The sequence below is a fragment of the Rhinopithecus roxellana genome, chromosome 6 (genome assembly GCF_007565055.1).
Source record: "Rhinopithecus roxellana isolate Shanxi Qingling chromosome 6, ASM756505v1, whole genome shotgun sequence".
NCBI lineage: Eukaryota > Metazoa > Chordata > Mammalia > Primates > Cercopithecidae > Rhinopithecus > Rhinopithecus roxellana.
This window is the reverse complement of record NC_044554.1, coordinates 140,462,123-140,478,958: the sequence shown is the minus strand read 5'-3', so window position 1 is coordinate 140,478,958 and position 16,836 is coordinate 140,462,123. Positions and strand designations below refer to the sequence as shown.

Genomic DNA, 16,836 nt, shown 5'->3' with positions numbered 1-16,836 from the left:
TAAATGCAAACACTGTCCCCTGTTATCAGAGAGCAATTTTTATCCTGAATGATTGTGCAAACTAAGATTGGTGAGCTCTTTCTGAAACTTTTCAGTAAGTTCAACATTGGTAATTAACTCTCATAAATATCATAATAGAGGTCTTGCTGCCAGTCAGGGTCAATTTACCTCCCAAAAAAGCTAGTGAAACCTGATGGAGAGGAAATTTTTCAAGGATGCAATTGCCTCCCCCTTCCTGTGCCTCATATAAAAAGGAGAGACAATTTTCTCAATGCAAACAGAAGAACAATTAAATAGTGATGAGGCTCTCCTGTTTTTAAGATTTTAGCCTGGATTAATTCCACAAATTCCACACATTTGCATTTTTCCCCCAAAGAATTCACTTGGTTTTCTTGATGCGTGTGTCTGTGTTTGTGTTTAAATGAATGCTCACCATTTTAGTATTAGCTAGATACTATAATAAAATACACAGACAGATGGATACACTGAGAATTTTAAAAATTAACTTGTTATATGCCTCTGTCTCATAATTCTGGATATCATAAATGAAATCTCATGAGTTGAAAACTCTAGGGTTTTAAAATTTGTTTTTATTTATATATTTATTTTTTGAGACAGAGTCTCACTCTGTCACTCAGGATGGAGTTCAGTGGCACAATCTTGGCTCACTGCAACCTCCACCCCTAAACTCAAGTGATCCTCCCACTTCAGCCTCCAGAGTAACGGGCCACAGGTGTCCACCATCATGCCTGACTATGTTTTTGCATTTTAGCAGAGACAGGGTCTCACCATGTTGCCTAGGCTGGTCTTGAACTCCTGAGCTCAAGCGATCTGCCTGCTTCAGCCTCCCAAAGTGCTGGGATTACAGGCGTGAGCCACCACACCCGCCTGTTTGTATTATTTCTGATTGCTTATGCTAAAGCAATTGTTTAGTCTCCTGCCCAGCTTACTTAGGGGGCTGACAACTTGGAGGGACATGATGCCATTTAGTCAACTGCTATCTCTGCCAGTTGGAGGTTCTTATAACACAAGAATTGCCCTAGATATATGTGTGGCTAAGAGTAAAGTAATATTAAGAGATGGTTTCGTAGCTCTTTAAAAACATATACTTGCATGTCTTAAATTTCCATTAAAACATAAATACATAATCTGGTACAAATTTCCAGTTCCATTGTAACTAATCAAATTGAATTTTATTTAATTCTTCAAATGTACGCATTTTATAAATTGAAGGCCAAACAACAATTGTTGGATAATTTGGAAGAATAACTGTATTAAGGTATATCTTTCACATTGCAGATTTTTACAAAATATTGATTCCACGTTTTATATATGTGCATGCAAGAATGCTGGAGTAAATTATTTCCACACTCACCAATAGCATTAAGTTTTTGAACGGCTAACACAAGCTATGCGTTTTCAAATATAAGCATTGAACTTTTCAATTTTAAATATGTTCCTAATGTAACCACTGATTTTTTTTTCATACATACACACATTTGGAAATACAAAAACAATGTTGATGAGCACCCAAATAGGCAACCACAACTATTTTACATCACTCATAGTAACTTTTATATTGAATACATACTTTAATGTAGGGACAATATTACAGACTATACATTTTCTATTAAACCTTACACAACTCTGAAAAATAGGTATCACTATCTCTATTTTGCCAAAGCGTAGACTCTCTAAGTTACATAATACTTAAGTAGTAGAGATGAGATTCAACTCAGGCATTGTGATTCCAAACCTCATCTAATAATTCACTCCTCTTATACATTATGCCATTAACTGTCTATGAATGCAATTATAATGTGCAAACTTAAAAAGAAGGAACTTTCTTTTAAAAATCAATATTTTTGCCAGAAATTATGCTTATATGAAAGCATATCATTTTCCAAACAACTTGAATTTCAGGAATCCTATTATGGCATCCATTTGCAGCCACACACAAAATATATTCAGTGTTTTTGCACCATGGAATTGCAAGGTAAATGGACTATACAGATTAGCATTTATTTTAGTCAGAGACAATTTCTGATCCATCTAGCCCTAATATATTTAAAAACAGCTCTACTTTCAAAGCTACTTAAAAATGTCTTTCTAGGAAAAAATTCAATGCTTGATAGCAGATAAAGATGATTATACTTTAAATATGTATTGTTCTTGGGCGATGATCACTCTAAATACCCTTACTTGATCACTATATATCATATATATGTAAAACATTTCTCAGTTACCCCATACATTTGCACAAATAAAAACCGATCTTTCTAAACTGCAGAAATTGAAATGATACTCTAACAAGCAAATATAGGAACTAGGAAATATATATAGCTGAGTAAGTGATAGGAAATGTATGGCACTAAAGCACTTAAGCACCCATGGCACACATTGCTGATCAATTAGAACAATTTTTCACATCAAGCCTATGTCCCCAAGAATCCTTCTCAATAGTATGCTTCAAGAACTTAGAAAACTTTTTAAAAAAGTTTTCCTTTATTTCTTCATTCATTTATCCTGACTTTTTTTAGTCACTGATTTAGAATCTGATATAGACCAGTGAAACAAAGAAAGTTCTTTTACTTATGGAACTTTGATTAAGATGAAAGAATGCAGGCAATTAAACAAATCAAATACATAACACTTTAGGTTGTAATAACTGATGTTTTAAAAGGCGGCTGAAAGGACTAGAGAAACTTCTCTGACATTTTACCACATCATGAAGTGAGGACCAAGGTCAAGAAATGTGCAGTGGCAAGTTTTCTAACACACTGAAGAATGTCTGCAAAATCTCTCAATTTAAAGCATGATTGTTATGATCAAGGAACAGTGAGGAGGCCAGTGCAGCTGGAGTGTAGTAAAAAAAGGGATGAGTTTGACTTTTGTGTAGAGAACTGAGTGTAGGAAGACAAAAATGGAAGTAGAATGATTCATTAGGTGATAGTTACAATAATCCAAGCAAAAAAAAGATAACGGCTGTTTAAACCATATAATGAGGCAGGTGGTGAGTAGTCATCCAGTTTGAGATTTATTTTCAAGAGACAGAATACGCAGGACATTTTTAAACTAATCTTAGAGATTTTACAATTACGTGTTTTAGGCCCTCATGTGGACATATAGAAACAGTGTCTGCATATAGAAATTAAGGCTCAGATAGAAATCAGAACAAGGATTATACATTTAGAAATATTCATAAAAATGAAAGCTGTGGGGATGAATGAAGTTACCTAGGGAGTAAGAGTAGATAGAGAAGATGAGAGGTCCAAGGAAGAGGCCGAGTCTTACAGGTTGCAAAGCTGGAGAAGCAATGTGCAAAAGAGACTATGAGGGCGAAGTTTTGAAGGAAGAACCCTCAGAGAAAGAAGTGTCCTGGAAGCCACGTGAGGCAAGTTTTCAAAGAGTAAGAAGAGATCAGTTCTGTCAGATGCAGCTGAAAGATTTGAGAAGATGAAGACTGACCTTTAGATGTGAAACTGAGATGGACATTGGTGATTTTAATAAATGATAGTTTGTTGGAGTAATGGTGATACAAGTTGATTGGGTTGTGTTAAGAGAGAGTGAAAAGAGAGGAAATAGAAACAGAGAGCAGGCAATTCCTAAAAGAAATTTTTTTACTATGAGGAACAAAGTAATTAGATGAGATGGAATGTCAGTTTTAAGATATATGCTATTTTTGATATAAATAGTAGCTTAAAAATCCATCATGCAATTAAAAATAATTTTCAATATTGCACATATTTATAAGCTTTTCTTAGTAGTCAATACCACATTCTTTAAATTATAATCCTATACTCGTTATCTGTATCATTGCATATGAAAATAATCAACTTTAGTAATCCTTAATAACTTTTGATAAAGAGTCACAATTGGGCACATAGGGATAATACAATATGGTATTCTTTCTCATTATTTCTTTAAATGGTGGTTCGATCATGAAGCTATCATATATATTGAGCCAGCTGAAAACAACAGCTTCCACATTATTCACTAGGAACTTCAAATTAGAAAGTTGAGCCTGGGTTTGTACCCATGAAACTCTTCTATTAGTAAAACGACTTACTTTTTTTAATGTTATTTTCGTAATTTTTATTTTTATCAAAGATTTTCTTTTTTACAGGAAAGACAATCAACAGTGAAAAAGGAAAAGAGTGGTTCCCAGCAGCCAAACAAAGTGATCGACAAGAATAAAATGCAAAGAGCCAACTCTGTTACTGTAGATGGACAAGGCCTGCAGGTATGATTTTTTAAATCAAAATTTTAGTAGGTTTCATATTTGATACTTCTAGGCTCTCAAAGGGGCATATGTTCAGCTATCAACACATTTGTTTAATCTGCATATTAGCTTAGTAGACTCTTTCAGAAAGATCTTTATTAATTTATCAAGATGTCAGTCTTATGGTTGATTGACAGAGTAACATTCTGGTTAAATTAATCATTTATGAGTTTATCTCCATTTAAACTCAAATTGGCAAGTGATCTTTTGAAAGATTTGCAAATTATTGCTAAATATACACATTTATTAAATGCATATGTGTTATCTATTTACAGGTATACTTTATATCTCTCTATATATTTATATTTAGTGTGGGTATGATTTGAAGTGTCACTTTGATAGCAAAAACGTCTTTAGGAAAGAAGAAAATGAACTCTGAATACATATTTTCTAAATAAATAATTTTTAATAATAAAGAATTTATTGTAATATATTTCCAGCTTTCAAAATTTTAAGGCAAAATTTAAACCCCAAATATATTTCTAGGTTAAATAAACACAGGTAGTCATTTTTTAATACTATTATATAAAAACCTATAAGTTATCTTTATGGTCTCTAGCATCAAGAATGACATTTTAAGACATTGCATGGGGTGAATGTATAACATTTACTTACCTCTGTTTTTTACCTGTATTTCTTACTTCAGCAGGAAAATGGTCAATAAATTTCACTTAATTTATGACATTGTGGATTTAAGTATGTTTTTCTACTTATGTTTTTGCATTCCAATTGCCTATACTTCAAGTTTCACATTCTCTGGGAATATTTACCAACAATTTAACATACAGACATTATGTTACACACTTGCACTCATTATATTTGATTTTCTATCTTTTTTTATTTCTTACTTTATTTCTGATACTATAGATTATGTCTTTTGTATTTTTCAATATGCACAGTTCAGGGCACGTAGTAGATGCCTAAATGCTTGCTTCTTTATCGTCTTGAATGTATCATTAAAATTTAATAATAATTTATTAAATATTGATAACTAAGTTACTGTTTGTTTTTTATCTAAAAATCTATTGTGAATAGAAAAGTTTTCATAAATTATTTAACTCAAATATAAAAGGAGGGAATTCTGAATAATAAAATTATATATTAGAGAACAGAAAATGTAATTATAAAAAAGTAAATCAAGATGTACATTTTGGAACTCATATCCATATTTTAGAAATTTCATAGAAGCTGTCAAATATAAAATCTATCCACAATTTTATTAGCCAAAAATTCATTAATTAAATGATCCTATAAAATTTTTATTGAAAAAAATCAACATTTTAATTCAATATGTGGATGGCTAATATTGATAAGTTTCAATTTTCAGCTACTCTGGATTCCTGGGATGAAATTAATGAAAGGGAAGCCTAATTCTGAAATCTAATTGTATTTCATATGACTAGGCACATACTTCTCATCACAGATGGGAAGCATATATCATTTGTTAAATAGGATAGCTTAAGCATTATAATGGTATTTTATACATATTAACTACTTTAATTCTCTTAATAAGCATATGAGATCAATACCATTATTATTATTATTTTCAAAATCATGTTGATGCTCAGAAGTAAGATACATTCCAAAAGGACACAGTCAGTGGTAAAACCAAGGTTTGAATGAAGACCATCTGACTAGAGTTTATGTGTTTCATTCCCAACGTACCCTGTTTCTTGGCTTAAAAATTTTTAACATGTATGTAACTGCTAAACTTCTGGCCGTCTTGTTCTTCTATGTACTTTTATATTGCTGCAGGCTTTGAGATAAAATTTATGTATGCAACAGAATTTTAACTCCTCTAATCTCAGTTTTCCAACATTTTCATAATCATATCTCAATTTTCCCAGACATCAAAACCAAAATTAAATAGTACATGCAGTATTTTAAAGGTTTTAAACCTACATAGTAATATGTTTCATTTTATTTGCTATTTTAAAATGATCTGAAATATTTGACCTTATTACAACTAAATTAGTCACATTAAAAATCTTAGATGATTAACATTCTTCGTGGATGTGTTTCATCTCTCTAGCCAGATAATAACTTTTTATAACTTTCTTTGGCATACAAAAGTGTCAGCTAAAATTGTGAGTGGGACAAGTATAGAAGTCAGCCCTATCAAAACATCAGTAAGAAAATACCATATGTGTAGTAATAATTTTTTGAATTAAAAAAAGTTGGTATAGAATCATGTGCAAAAGTCTGTTGTACCTCAGCAGAAAGGACCAAAATAGAATACACATATATAGCCACATAGTTTTGGAGAAAAAATAAATAAAAGAATAGAGTTCTGGGTAGCTATTATATGCAAAATGAAAAAAAATAGTAATTTTGTGTTGTATTTATCAATTTTAAATACCAAAAGGCTTGTTCATTATCAAGAAAGGTAAAAAGATCTACCATAAAATTAATTTTTTCCATGAGCTTTAAAAAATATGTATCATTAAAAAGCATTGAGTTGCAGCCCGGTTTGCATATAACTCAGTGACAGAAGAGATCTACACTGCTTAAAGAAGACTATTAATCATAGTTAAGCACATTCATCTTATTTCTTTCCAGCTAACCAGCATAATGATCAGGATTATTATTTCTAATTAGAGGAAGTAATAGATCATGTATAACCTTAGGATGAGTCTCATTAATTAACCCAAGTCCTAGGGGACTTCAAATAGAGGTAGTTAGGCACTCTGTCTTTGTCATCACTCACACCATAGGTTTACACTTAATACATATGACCAAATGTAATTGAAACTATGACTTCTTAACATGCAAGAGATATAAAATTACAGATGGCTCTCCCACATGTGAACAAATAAGGAGAAAAACAGAACAATTGTTTAAACTCTATTTACGTTGAAGTTACCTTGATCTTAAATATTCATTGAGAAACATTTCAAAATAAAAGGGTTATTAAGAACTAACGAATCTAGTTTGTAACACTATTAGCGCAAGAAAGAAAGGAGGACCCTTATACTTAAATATCAAAAACTGAACTAGTGTCTTTCCTCACAAAACTACCTCTTTCTTTTATCTTCCTTATTTGTAATATTTTATTATTTTAATCACCAAGACGATAAACCATACACCCATGCACTAAATGTAACTGGTATAGTACATATGTATATTAAATTAATTATCTCTATATAATTAATTCACTTCCTTTGATGTATGTGTGTGTACGTGTGTGTGTGTATGTCCTTTGCTCATTTTAGCATTCTCAACCCTGTTGACTTTTTCATAAATAGCCCTTCATTGACATTCTAATTCTCTATCTAAATCCAGAATTATTACTCTACAGTTTTGAACATTATAGCAAACTTTAAACTGAGTATCTCCATATATATACAATGGTAGATAATAAATGATGTAAAAATAGAGCTGAGTAAGATAAGAAGTATCAGGGCTGAGAGTCAGAATTGTCTATAATTTTAAGTACAGTGGCTAGATTAGGCCTCATTAATAAAGTGATATTTGGGTCAAGACTTAAAAGAGTTGAAGCAGTTGGTCATTTGGATATATGGATAATGGACAGCCCTAAGATAAGTATATGCCTGGAGAGTTCTGGGGTCAGTAAGAACTGTAGCTGGAGTAGGGTGGGCAAGATGGGAAGTGGTAAGCAAGTAATTCAGAGAAGTAATAGGGATGAGAATTTTTAAAGGCTTGAAGGCTTCACTAAAGACTGACTTTTGATCTAAGTGTGATGAGAAGATATTGGTGGGAGGGATGAGCAGAGGAGTTACATGATTGAATGGTGTTTTAAAAGGCTTACTCTTATAAAGATTAGATTGCTGGGGAGCCAAGAGTCCAGTAGATTACTGTTGAAGTTGTTCAGGGGTTATAGGATGTAGGCTTATTAGGATGGAGCAGTGGAAATAGAGAGATGTGATGGGATTCTACATATATTTTGAGGAAAGAGCAAAAGATATGCTGATGAATTGACTACAGGGTTTACAAGAAAAGTGAGGAGTCAGGAACTTCTCCAATATAGTAATAGTTTGGACCATGCAACTTAAATGATGAAATTGCCATTGACTGAGATAGGGGAGCATCTGTATGAATGTTTAGAAGGAAATTTCTGTTGCTGTTAGATATCCAAATAAAAATATCAAGCAGATAGACCAATATGTGAACCAAGAAATTAGAAGAAAGGACAGACATGAATTTGGGAGTGAAAGGCATTGATGGCAGCCATCAGATAAGATGAGATCATTAAAGAACAGAGTGTGTATATAAAGAGAAGTGATTGAACTGGGATTCAAAACCAGTCTAACTCTAAAATCATGCTCTTTAAATGTACTATTTTTAACTGGCCCTTTATATGATCAAATAAGATTTTACATGATGAATTCTATTCAGTATGGTGGAGAATCCAGTGTGAACAGTCTCCTGGAATGCCCTGCACATCAAATTTATGACCATTCTTCAAGATTTCAACTACCACAGATGCTTTAAAATCTTCCTAAACACTTTCTCTCTTCATCAGTTTTTTTTTTTTTTTTTTTTTTTTTTTTTTTTTTTTTTTTTTTTTGCATGTGATACCATATTACTCTATCTCATTTATTGTTTAACTGTTTTGAAAAGACATTCCGTTCTGTAGAGAGCCTCAAACACAATGGAAGAGTCACGGGAGATTGAGAGCAGGTTCAGGGTTCTTTCATGCTTTAAACAAATCAACTAGGATGTCATCTGTTCTATATGCTGTTCTACTTCAAATGATCTCAAATGCTGTATAAATATATACTTCAAAGAATGAATAGTTTTAAGCTGACAGAATTTTTGATATAGTTGTGTTTTTGTCTTTCACCTCCTACTCCACCAAAATCTATCACAAAAGGGACACAATATTTTAGGATGGTAATAAATATGTTTTCAGAATAACTGAGTTTTACATCTTATTTCACAATTGTTTCGTGAAAGTGACATTTCTAAATTCATAGACAGATTAGATACAGTTCAAAAGAAAATTAGTAAGCTTAAATATAACATTGGTACCTAACTACATTGGTACCTCAGATCCCATTTAGGTTTCATCAGTTGTCTCAATAATAGTTTTTTTCCACAAAACTAGTCCAGAATCATATTAATTTTCTGTTATTGATGGTTGCATTGTGTGTATATATATATATATGTATATATGAGAATGTTTTCATATGTAGGAAATACTAATGTAAATGGGAGTGGTAGTGATGGAGCAGAATTTTGGCAACTTACTCTCAAGTGGCTGAGGGAAAAAGTTAATTATAGAGTCATTGCAACTTTTCTGTAAATTTAAGATTAAAAAATAAAAATATTACTGTAAAATTTAAAAAATATTAATGTAAGATATTTCCATAAAACTTTATTCACCAAAATCAGATGTACTGAGTTTCAGAAACTAATGAAACTATTTATATTCATTTTATCAGTAGACATGTTTTGTGTTGCAATACAATGCAAAGATAGTTCTTACCTGAGTGACCTCTCTGAAAACCAGAATCTGCAATCAAACAGTCAGATCAAATTAAGTAATTGAAAGACTGCATGTGATAATATCTACAATTTTACTTATCTCATACTTTATATGTTAGGACTGTCTGAAAATGCACTCATACTCAATAATGAGAAAAGTATTATGTAAAATGATGGTTGCTAATTGATTGATATTATTCCTGTATATCCATATTGAATATTCAACATTTGCCACTTGTGGAATATCATCATTGTTCTAAGCTCTTTAAATTCACTGATTTTTCTAAACATTTAATCTGTTTTTCCGTTTAACTACCCCTAAAAATTGCATCAAGATTTTGTATTTTATTTTGAGATGCCTTACAGACTATAATCTATTCCAGTGGGATATTTGTTCATAACAGTATATAACTTAAAACACAATTTTAATTCCCCTTTACTTAATAATTTATAGTGATGTCTATAAATATTCTAAAAATTAAATATCTATGAAAGACATTTCAAAGCATAGTTTGAAAATAATTTGATATATTGGACTCAGTATGAATTTTTATATAATCTTATATAGTTATAAAATGAATGTTGACTTTAGGGAGAAAAGGAAAACTCATCCTAATGAGTATTTGGGGTTCAGATTTAATACTTTGCTCAAGCTTAAAAATCTATTTACCTTGAGATTCCCATTTCTACTTAGAAACAATTCAAATTGACCAAAAAGTCAACTAAAACTACATCTATTTATTATTGTGTATTTGCTTATGAAAACATTAGGAGTTTCAACTTTGTAATAGGCTGAGAAATAAAGAAGATCGAACACAGGTTTTTAAATGTAGTTGTTTTTTGGTGTTTTTTTTTGTTTGTTTTTCATTTTAGTTTTTAATGGGAGGAAGGGGTACCCATTGCAATCTGAGCCACCATGGCTTAAAGATGATAGGCACTTTATATAAATTAATTGATAGCACACATTTGGTTCAGGGGAGACCTGGGAAGTTAGTGCAGAAGTTTCTCCTGCTTATCCTTCTCCCAGCTGAATTGGAGACAAATTAGGAAGAAAGAAACTTTGTCCTCTTTGCAATGGAAAGTAAAATAGAAACAAACACAATAATTATAATGAGAGCTAGTTAGATACGAATAGAAAAATTATGAGTATCTCATTTAGTCTTCCCATTTCGGTCATGTGAAGATTTTAACATTTCCCTGTTGCCTGTTCTCATTAGAAAAAATGCCATTTTACTAAATAAGTGGAGGAAAATATGTTAGTAGAATATTTTAACTTATATAGTTAAACAGGCAGGAAGGAAGGGCATGATATGGTAAAAATTTGTGTTTTTAATTGTTTCATTAAATATTTAAGAATACTTTCTAGGGGAGAAATAACACTGCAGTAAAGATAATTTGAATCTACTTTCAAAAAAGCAGATTGATCCAAAACTGTTCCACTTAGTATTTAGATGACACAATTAGCTGAATACTTTTGTTATTAAATTTTTTTTTCATCAAACTGTATTTAGATGGGTGTTATATAGGGTTACATTAAATAGGAATACTTTTATTTTAAAAAGTCTATTATTTAACATTGGACTCAGGTAATAGACAACTCTACCCATACAAATACGTGCCATCACCTTACCTGCTTTATTTCCCATCATGGCATGTTTCGTTACTAAATATGTATTTGTTTATTGTATATCTCTCCACTATAATATAAGCTCCATTAGGACGGAAACTTTGCCTTTCTTGTTCAACTGAGAGCTGAGTTGTGATGAAAGCTGTAGCACATGATGTATAGTCAAGTCAATTCCTGTTACCTGAAAGAGAGATCAATAGTTAATGGACTCTATTTAGCAAATAGACTTGATTAACTAGCAACCTATTCAGCAAGCAGGAAAAGAAAGCACTGAACAAATTGTGTAGATAAGGACTCTTAGGCCAAAAGGGACCTCAAAGGATCTTACTGAGTTTCTTTCTAGGTCACAGGTGGTTGGGAAGATGGATTCCACAAATGCCTCAAAACTCTCACTTAGGACTCCTGCATAAAAGGAGGGCTCTCTATAAGTTGATCTCTTTCTTTGCTTCTCATCCCTTTTCCCTCAAATTCTGCTTTATTTTGGCTTATTCACTTACTGTCTGAAAATCGTAACGTTTGTTTTCATCTTACAGGATTTACAAATGTTATTCCCTCTTCCTGACTGCCTTCCCCTCTGCCCTCTACCTAGATAGGCATGCCTTTCTTTGTGGAGGAAGTTTTCCTGTTGAACACACCACACACACACACACACACACACACACACACACACACACACACATTGCAGAAAGTAATATTATTGAAATTGCCTATTGGTATTTTATAATTTAGAAATAACAAGGAGTCTTATTCATATATAATGGGCCTAATAATTTTTCCATATATATAATTTTTCTTATAGATCACTCCTGTGCCTGGTACTCACCCACTTTTAGTTTTTGTGAACCCCAAAAGTGGTGGAAAACAAGGAGAACGGTATGTTTTTAAATTAATTTTAGTGTCTATTTCACATATATGTTAAAAAAAATAGACAAAACGATGATGTAAAAATGCTTAAAAACAATTATTCCTCTCTGCTAATTTTAATGTAAAATAAATGATGCTAGCATGTAATATGTTTATATGATCTTGTTTTTAGGATTGAAATTTTAATACAATGGCCTTTTGTAACTATTTTTATTATTATAGCTCAAGTGTTTGAATTCTCTCTACCCCACCTATCACCCCTATCCCCTAACAGAGAGTCTGGCTTCATAAATACTGTTGAATGAAAATTGGTTCTCTAAATGATTACCAAGATGAATCCAGGTAAATCATAACTCAGTACTGAGGAACAGAATTTATACCCAACTCCTAGGCAAAATATATTATAATGATTTTCTGCATATGCTTTTTGGAGAACATGATGCCATATTTCCTGGAGAAGTACAATATATTTAATCTGAATACTAATGAGTTGCATTATCAGGTATTTCAGCATTCTGGCTGATAACATTTTATTCTGTAATGAATGAATGATTAAATTATATTATTTAATACAAATATGAAAATCACTATATTGAAGAGTAAATCTTATGTCTTACTAAAGATGACATTCATGAACAAAAATGCAGTTATACCTGCCTTAATGCTTTTTAGAAACCTCTCCTAATCTCAACCAAAATAAGCAAGCAGATGAAAGCACTCATAACAAACCTGACAATAGCATAACAAATTTCCTTTGTGGTTCACCAAATAGCAAAGTTGAAATGTTTCCATGAATAAAGTAATTTTTTCTACCATTTAAATTTCTAACTTTCTTTCCATGAAATGAAGAATGCTTTTCATTATTGAATCAACAAAACATTGTTGTTTTAAAGAGTGTAAGATTTTATCCTAGCACTTTGGGAGGCTGAGGTGGATGGATCATGAGGTCACGAATTTGACACCAGCCTGGCCAACATAGTGAAACCCCGTCTGTATTAAAAATACAAAAAAATTAGCCAGGCATGGTCCTGGGCTCCTGTAATCCCAGCTACTTGGGAGACTGAGGCAAGGAGAATTGCTTGAACCTGGGAGGTTGCGGTGAGCCAAGATCGTGCCACTGCACTGCAGCCTGGGTGGCAGTGTGAGACTCTGTCTCAAAAATAGTAATAATAATAAAATAAAATAAAATAAAAAGAGTATAAGATTTTTTCTTTTCATCAATATCTAGTTATGTTTTACTCCTATAAACATGATAGAAATTATTTTAAATAAATAATGTTTTAATAATTAAAAATATTCCCAATGCTTTATTAAAAGGAATAGCTTTATTCATAAAATAATAGTTAAATAATGATGCTGAAATTACTTTCTTCTTTACTACTTACAGTCTGTTAGCTGTATATATTATTGATAGCTTGAACAAAAAAGAAAGCTTTCCACAAATAATTAGATGAGACTTAAATCCACATTGGAAATTACAGAAAATCGAAGTCTGAAGAGGAAAATAATATTTTCAAAGGAAAATAATTTTTTCTCAAATTAAAATAATATGAATCATGTAGAATGACCCTTAATTGAATATTTGCCTTCTCTTTCTGCCAGTACATATAAATAATTTTCCCTAAATTAAAAAAAATACATATACATATATATAGTTACACTAAAATCTTAAGGAAATTAAACTTACTGGAGGCTTCAACTTTGAACTCTTCTCTATACACATTCACTTGTGTTTTGTTCTTTATTCATTGACTGGGACCACGCAAAATCAATTGTAATGTAAATATGTTTTAAAGGTGATCTGTTTTGAATGCAAACATAATTTTTCTGCCTGCATTAGAGGCACCTTTCACAAGGTGATCCCATTCAGTGTTTTCTTTTCCAAATTTCTTGGCTTTTGTGACTTTGATATGTTAGACAAGTTGTAAAAGGTCACAGAATCATAAATCCACATAAAGTTTTCCATATCAGTCAATAAGTCTGAAAATGTTCACATATGTGTTCAGGCAGCAACGCTTAGTTGAATCCAAACTCTGCTGCTAGTGACTGGGAATAAGAGGCATAAGGCACAGTCATGCAGAGAGGCAGGGACATAAATAGATCTATTGCAATACTATATATTACACGTTAAACTAGAAATGTTTAAAATAAAAGTTCTATTGAAGTTCAGAGAAAGAGATAACTATCTCTGAAGACCAAGAAGTCTTTAGAGAAGAAGTAGCCTTTGTATTGTTTCTTATATGATAGATGTTTGCCCGATGAAAGAAGGAGAAAGACAGACTTGTGAAATGGCAGGGTGTCAAGGAAGAGGAATTTACCAGGATGACAATGTAAGGAGAAAGAGGGGAAAGATGAGAGAGAAACTGTGGCTGAATTGTGAAGATGTCTGAATTTTATATTGTGAATAACTGGACACTGGCATAAACTTTGCATCACGGATAAGGCATGACTGTACTTAGACAATAGTATAGAGGAGGGCTGGGTTGCCAAGAATTTTATAAAGCTGGTGAAAGAACTTGAAGACCTTAAGGCAGTGGGATAGAATAGCCAGGTTTGATAGGCATTTTTTAAAGTTTGTTGCCAAGGACAACGTCAGATAGGCTATTTCCTAGGTTTTCTTTTAGGAAGGCACAGAATTGTCCACTAGTAAGTTCAGGTGCCAGGGAAAAGAGGGTATTGAGAACAACTCTAGGTGATATAGGCAGATATTACATACTGAATTTGGAGAATTTTATCAGTAAATATTATAAGAAAGTGTTTATAAAATATGTAATCGTATTTTCATATGTGTATAAAACCAATTTAGTAACCTAAATATATCCCTTAACTTTAAAAAAATCTTTTTAATTTCAACTTTTATTTTAGATACAAGAGGTACATGTGCAGGTTTGTTACATGAGTATATTATGCTCAGGTAGCAAGCATAGTACCCAATAGGTAGTTTTTTTTCATATCTTCCTCCACTCCTTCCTTTCCCACTCTGGTAGTCTCCCATGTCTGTTGTTCCCATGTTTATGTCTGTGTGTTCTCAATGTTTAGCTCCTGCTTAACATTGCATGCAGTACATGCAGTATTTGATTTTCTGTTTCTGTGTTAATTTACTTAGGGAAATGGCCCTCATCTCCATCCACATTGCTGCAAAGGACATGATTTCATTCTTTTGTAATGGCTGTGTAGTATTCCATGCTATATATGTATGGCATTTCCTTTATCCAGCCCACCATTGATGGATACCTAGGTTGATTCCATCTCTTTGCTCTTGTGAATAGAACGGGAATGAAAATAAAAGTGTAGGTATCTTTTTGGTATATGGTGTGTTTTCCTTCGAGTTTACACCCAATAATGGGATTGCTGGGTTGAATGGTAGATCTGTTTGAAGTTTCTAAAAAAAATATTCAAACCATTTTCTACAATGGCTGAACTAATTTACATTCACCACAACAGCGTAGAGGCATTTCCTTTTCTTTGCAGACTTGCCAGCATCCACTGGTTTTCGACTTTTTAATAATAGCCATTCTGATTGTTGTGAGATGGTATTTTATTGTGGTTTTAATTTTCATTTCTATGATGATTAGTGATGATGAACATGTTTTCATATGTTTTTCTCCTGCTTGTATGTCTTTTTAAGAAGTGTCTGTTCATTTATTTTGCCCATTTTTAATGGGGCTATTTGTTGTTGCTTTTTTCTCATTGATTTAAGTTCCTTATAGATTCTGGATATTATACCTTTGTTGGATGAATAGTTTGCAAATATTTTCTCCCATTCTGCAGGTTGTCTCTACTCTGTTGATGGTTTCTTTTGCTATGCAGAAGCTCTGTAGCTTAAACAATTTCTGTTTTTGTTGCAATTTGAGGACTTAATAAAAATGTGTTGCCAAGGCCAATGTCGAGTGGGATATTTCCTAGGTTTTCTTTTAGAAATGCAGTTTGGGGTCTTACATTTAAATTTTTAATCCATGTTGAGTTAATTTTTGTATGTGGTGAAAGATAAGAGTCCAGTTTCATTTTTCTGCATATGGCTAGCCAGTTATTCCAGTATACATATTGAATAGGAAGTCCTTTCCCTATTGTTTGTATTTGTTGGCCTTGTTGAAGATCAGATGAAGGTTTGCAGCTCTATTTCTGAGTTTTCTATTCTGTCCCATTGGCCTGAGTGTCTGATTTTATACCAGTACCATGCTGTTTTTGTTATTGTAGCCTTATAGTGTGATCCTTCCATCTTTGTTCTTTTTAGCTTAGGCTTGATTTGGCTATCCAGGCTCTTTTTTTGGTCACACATGAATTTTAGAAGAGTTTTTTTCTAAGTCTTTGAAGAACGACATTGCTAGTTTCGTAGAAACAGTGTTAAATCTGTAAATTGCTTTGGGCAGAGTAGCCATTTTAACAATAGTGATTCTTCCATAAGCATGGAATTTTTTTTTCGTTTGTTTTGTGTCATCTCTGATTTCTTTCAGCAGTGCTTTGTAGTTCTCCTTGTAGAGTGCTTTCACCTCCTTGTTCAGTTGTATTCCTAGGTATTTCATTTTGTGTGTGTGTGGCTATTGTAAATGATATTGTCTTCTTGACTTGACTCTGCCAGGATGTTATTGAAGTGCTGTTGATTTTTATACGTTTA

General features: G+C 32.3%; 1 protein-coding gene across 19 annotated transcripts in view; it reads left to right on the top strand.

Moving 5' to 3' along the window:
• DGKB (diacylglycerol kinase beta) overlaps positions 1 to 16,836 on the top strand; it is an 832,080-nt gene that overhangs the window by 346,950 nt on the left and 468,294 nt on the right. For all 19 annotated transcript variants that reach the window (XM_030932056.1, XM_030932048.1, XM_030932051.1 and 16 more), the window contains 2 exons: positions 4,127 to 4,243; positions 12,157 to 12,230. In XM_030932056.1, the coding sequence (XP_030787916.1) occupies positions 4,127 to 4,243; positions 12,157 to 12,230 (191 nt within the window). The remainder of the gene's footprint in view (positions 1 to 4,126; positions 4,244 to 12,156; positions 12,231 to 16,836) is intronic.